The 2,662-nt window shown below is 35.8% G+C and overlaps 1 protein-coding gene across 1 annotated transcript; it reads right to left on the bottom strand.

The window, feature by feature from the left end:
• Window positions 1-1,599: 1,599 nt before the first annotated feature.
• LOC124892379 (casein kinase 1-like) lies at window positions 1,600-2,174 on the bottom strand (the record flags this gene model as incomplete). The annotated part of the gene is given in 2 exon segments (XM_047403675.1): window positions 1,600-1,775; window positions 2,104-2,174. Coding segments are annotated over 2 exon segments (90 nt in total), but the record flags the coding sequence as incomplete, so codon positions are not given.
• Between the last annotated feature and the right edge of the window lie 488 nt (window positions 2,175-2,662).

The following is a 2,662-nucleotide window of genomic DNA, read 5'->3' as shown; positions in this document are numbered from 1 at the left end:
CTCTAGATCTAGAGGCTAACTATATAAAAAAACAATAATATACCCAGGTAATCCCCACAAGTGGGGTATGGGGAGAGTGGTGCGTACACAACCTTACCCCTACTTTGTGAAGATAGAGAAGTTATTTCCGAAAGACCCTCGGTTCAGGTATTTAAAAAACAAGTATATAAAGCAAATACAGTAGCAAAAAAACCTTACTGAACAATTATGAAGAGAACAAGTAGTGGAAACAAATAAAACGATAACTAAAGCAAAGGAAATAAGTAATACCATACTAAAATCAAAAAAGAAAAATAATAGGAAAGTAATAATAACAATACTGATTAAGGGAACTAAACAATGCTCGTTCACCTACTAAACTTCTACCCTAATCCTCAAACCTCCATATCTTCATATCTCGGGACATGTCCTCGGCTATGTTGCTCAAACTCGTCGAAAATGTCAATGGGTGCATGTAGGATTCGCCCATATTAGTGTATTTTGACTAATCCGACACGGATGTGGTATCATAAATGAAGACTCCGTGCAACTTAGGTCCTCGGTAAGCTGTAGGAATGTTATGTCCTGTCTAATCACCTGTTCCCAAGACTTCTCGGGCCTACCTCTACCTTTCCTTGTACCCACTATAGCCAAGCCCTCACACCTCACCACTGGTGGAGCCACAAATCTGGTAAAGGGTATTCAATTTAAAATTTAAATAAATAATTTTTTAATGAGCGAGTGGACCGAAAACATTTAAATCAAACTATGTAATATGTAGCTTTGACACTTGATAGTCTATCCATGAAGCATATCCAAACACTCAAATTTGAAAATGTGCTTTTAGGTTTTCACTATAAAATTTAACTGAAGAAAGAATCACTCAAAGGAATCAGGTGAAGGAAAAACGTAAAGAGGCTAAGAGGAGAAAAAAATAGAAACAATGAAGAACGAATGAGGCAACCAGCTGCTTCTGTGACGTCGCATAAATGAAGAAAACGAGGTTTTAAAAGGGCTCCATGAAGAAGTTGGAAACAAATCAAACGAATTTCGTTTTAAAAAAAAAACTAGTGAAATTATCCATGCTTCACGCATGTGAAAAACATCGACAAATTTAGAAATAATATTTTTATAAGGTTAGTCGAGACAAAAATTTCAGATATATACATTTAAATATTAATATATTTTAATAAAATCATCAATATAAATCCCTTTATGAGATTAGAATTTAGATGTTACATTGAAGTTCATTTTTCATTATCTAATTTTCTTATAAAAAAAAAAGAAATAAAGAAAATCTTCATTTTTATGATAATTTAATGCTAACTACACAGAGAAAGAATATATTAACCATCTCTAGAAAGAATATTTAAGAGATGGTATTGACAGCTATTTGCAATACCGGGATATTCCATTGTTGCTTTGTTATTTACAAAAATGGTATAAAAAAAATGCTTCAGAGCCCGCGCACTGAAGTTGGTTTTGATTTTGAACACCCGTTGCCACTGAGCTACAACATTCAGTTATTTTGATGGTGTTCGGTGTGTAGTTTTATCCATAATCTACGATATTAAACTTATATATACAATGTAACTTTCTGGCGAAGGGTGTTTAACTGACCACCCTTAACGTAATGTACCTCGGCCCGTCCTTCTCACTGGGGCATCTATGCATCTTACTCTTCATATGGCCGAATCATCTCAGTCTCGCTCCCGCATCTTGTCCACTATGGAGTCCACTCCCACCTTGTCCCAAATAGCTTCATTCCTGATTCTATCTATCCTAGTATGTTCGCTCTATATAAAACGAACATAAAAAGAAAGGAAACAAACGTCGGCAACAAATATAAGAATTATCTCGACAACGGAAACTTGCTAGAAGCATTGAAAGAAATCAATACTACCCCACCCTTTTCCTAATAAAGCTATAAAATTAGCGTCCAAAAAGACATACAGGACAACTGCAAGCTAAGTTGCTCGAGCTCTTCAAAAATGTCATCGGGCGCGAGTCGGATCCTTCAAAAGTAGTACATTTTCGGAGGATCCAACACGGGTGCGGCAACATTTTTGGAGAGTCCGAGCAACTTAGACTGCAAGGACTAGTGAAGTAACAAAGTGTGACTACCTGTATGGTATATGCTTGTGAGTCTGCAGGTCCCTATACTTTTTAGCAAGACCAAAGTCGATGGCGTAAACCTGTCATTAGAGTTAGAATCAATCTTATTGCAATATAATGGCTTCCAAATTATGCAACACATCTTTTTCCTTGAAGCTCGCACTTTAGAGCTGATATTTAGCAAGGATATCGAAAACATTAAAGCACAATAGATAAAATGTTTCATAATTTTACACGGTAAATGTTGGCTTTAAAATTGGAAATGGGCGATACGCAACCATACGTATAAAAGAATATAACTCAGTAACCATTCCTTTTGTCCTGTGAAGGACATCACTTCATTTTTTTCAGCAACTATAATTGAGGCAAATCCGCCATTCTTTTACAGAATGCAATTTCTGTTCAGTCTTAATCGTGCTTCGTAAACTCAAATATGCATCAAAATAGTGCTTGATTATCTTTTTCATCATACAAGACAGTCAACAAAATGAAACATCAACTCTTCCCACTAGCGGAGATAGAAACATAACCCCAAAGATGCAACTTGACAATGACTCACCGGAAAAAG

The sequence above is a fragment of the Capsicum annuum genome, unplaced genomic scaffold (assembly GCF_002878395.1).
Source record: "Capsicum annuum cultivar UCD-10X-F1 unplaced genomic scaffold, UCD10Xv1.1 ctg46482, whole genome shotgun sequence".
NCBI classification, from domain to species: domain Eukaryota; kingdom Viridiplantae; phylum Streptophyta; class Magnoliopsida; order Solanales; family Solanaceae; genus Capsicum; species Capsicum annuum.
The sequence above is the reverse complement of the archived record's forward strand: the minus strand, read 5'-3'. Positions and strand labels throughout refer to the sequence as shown.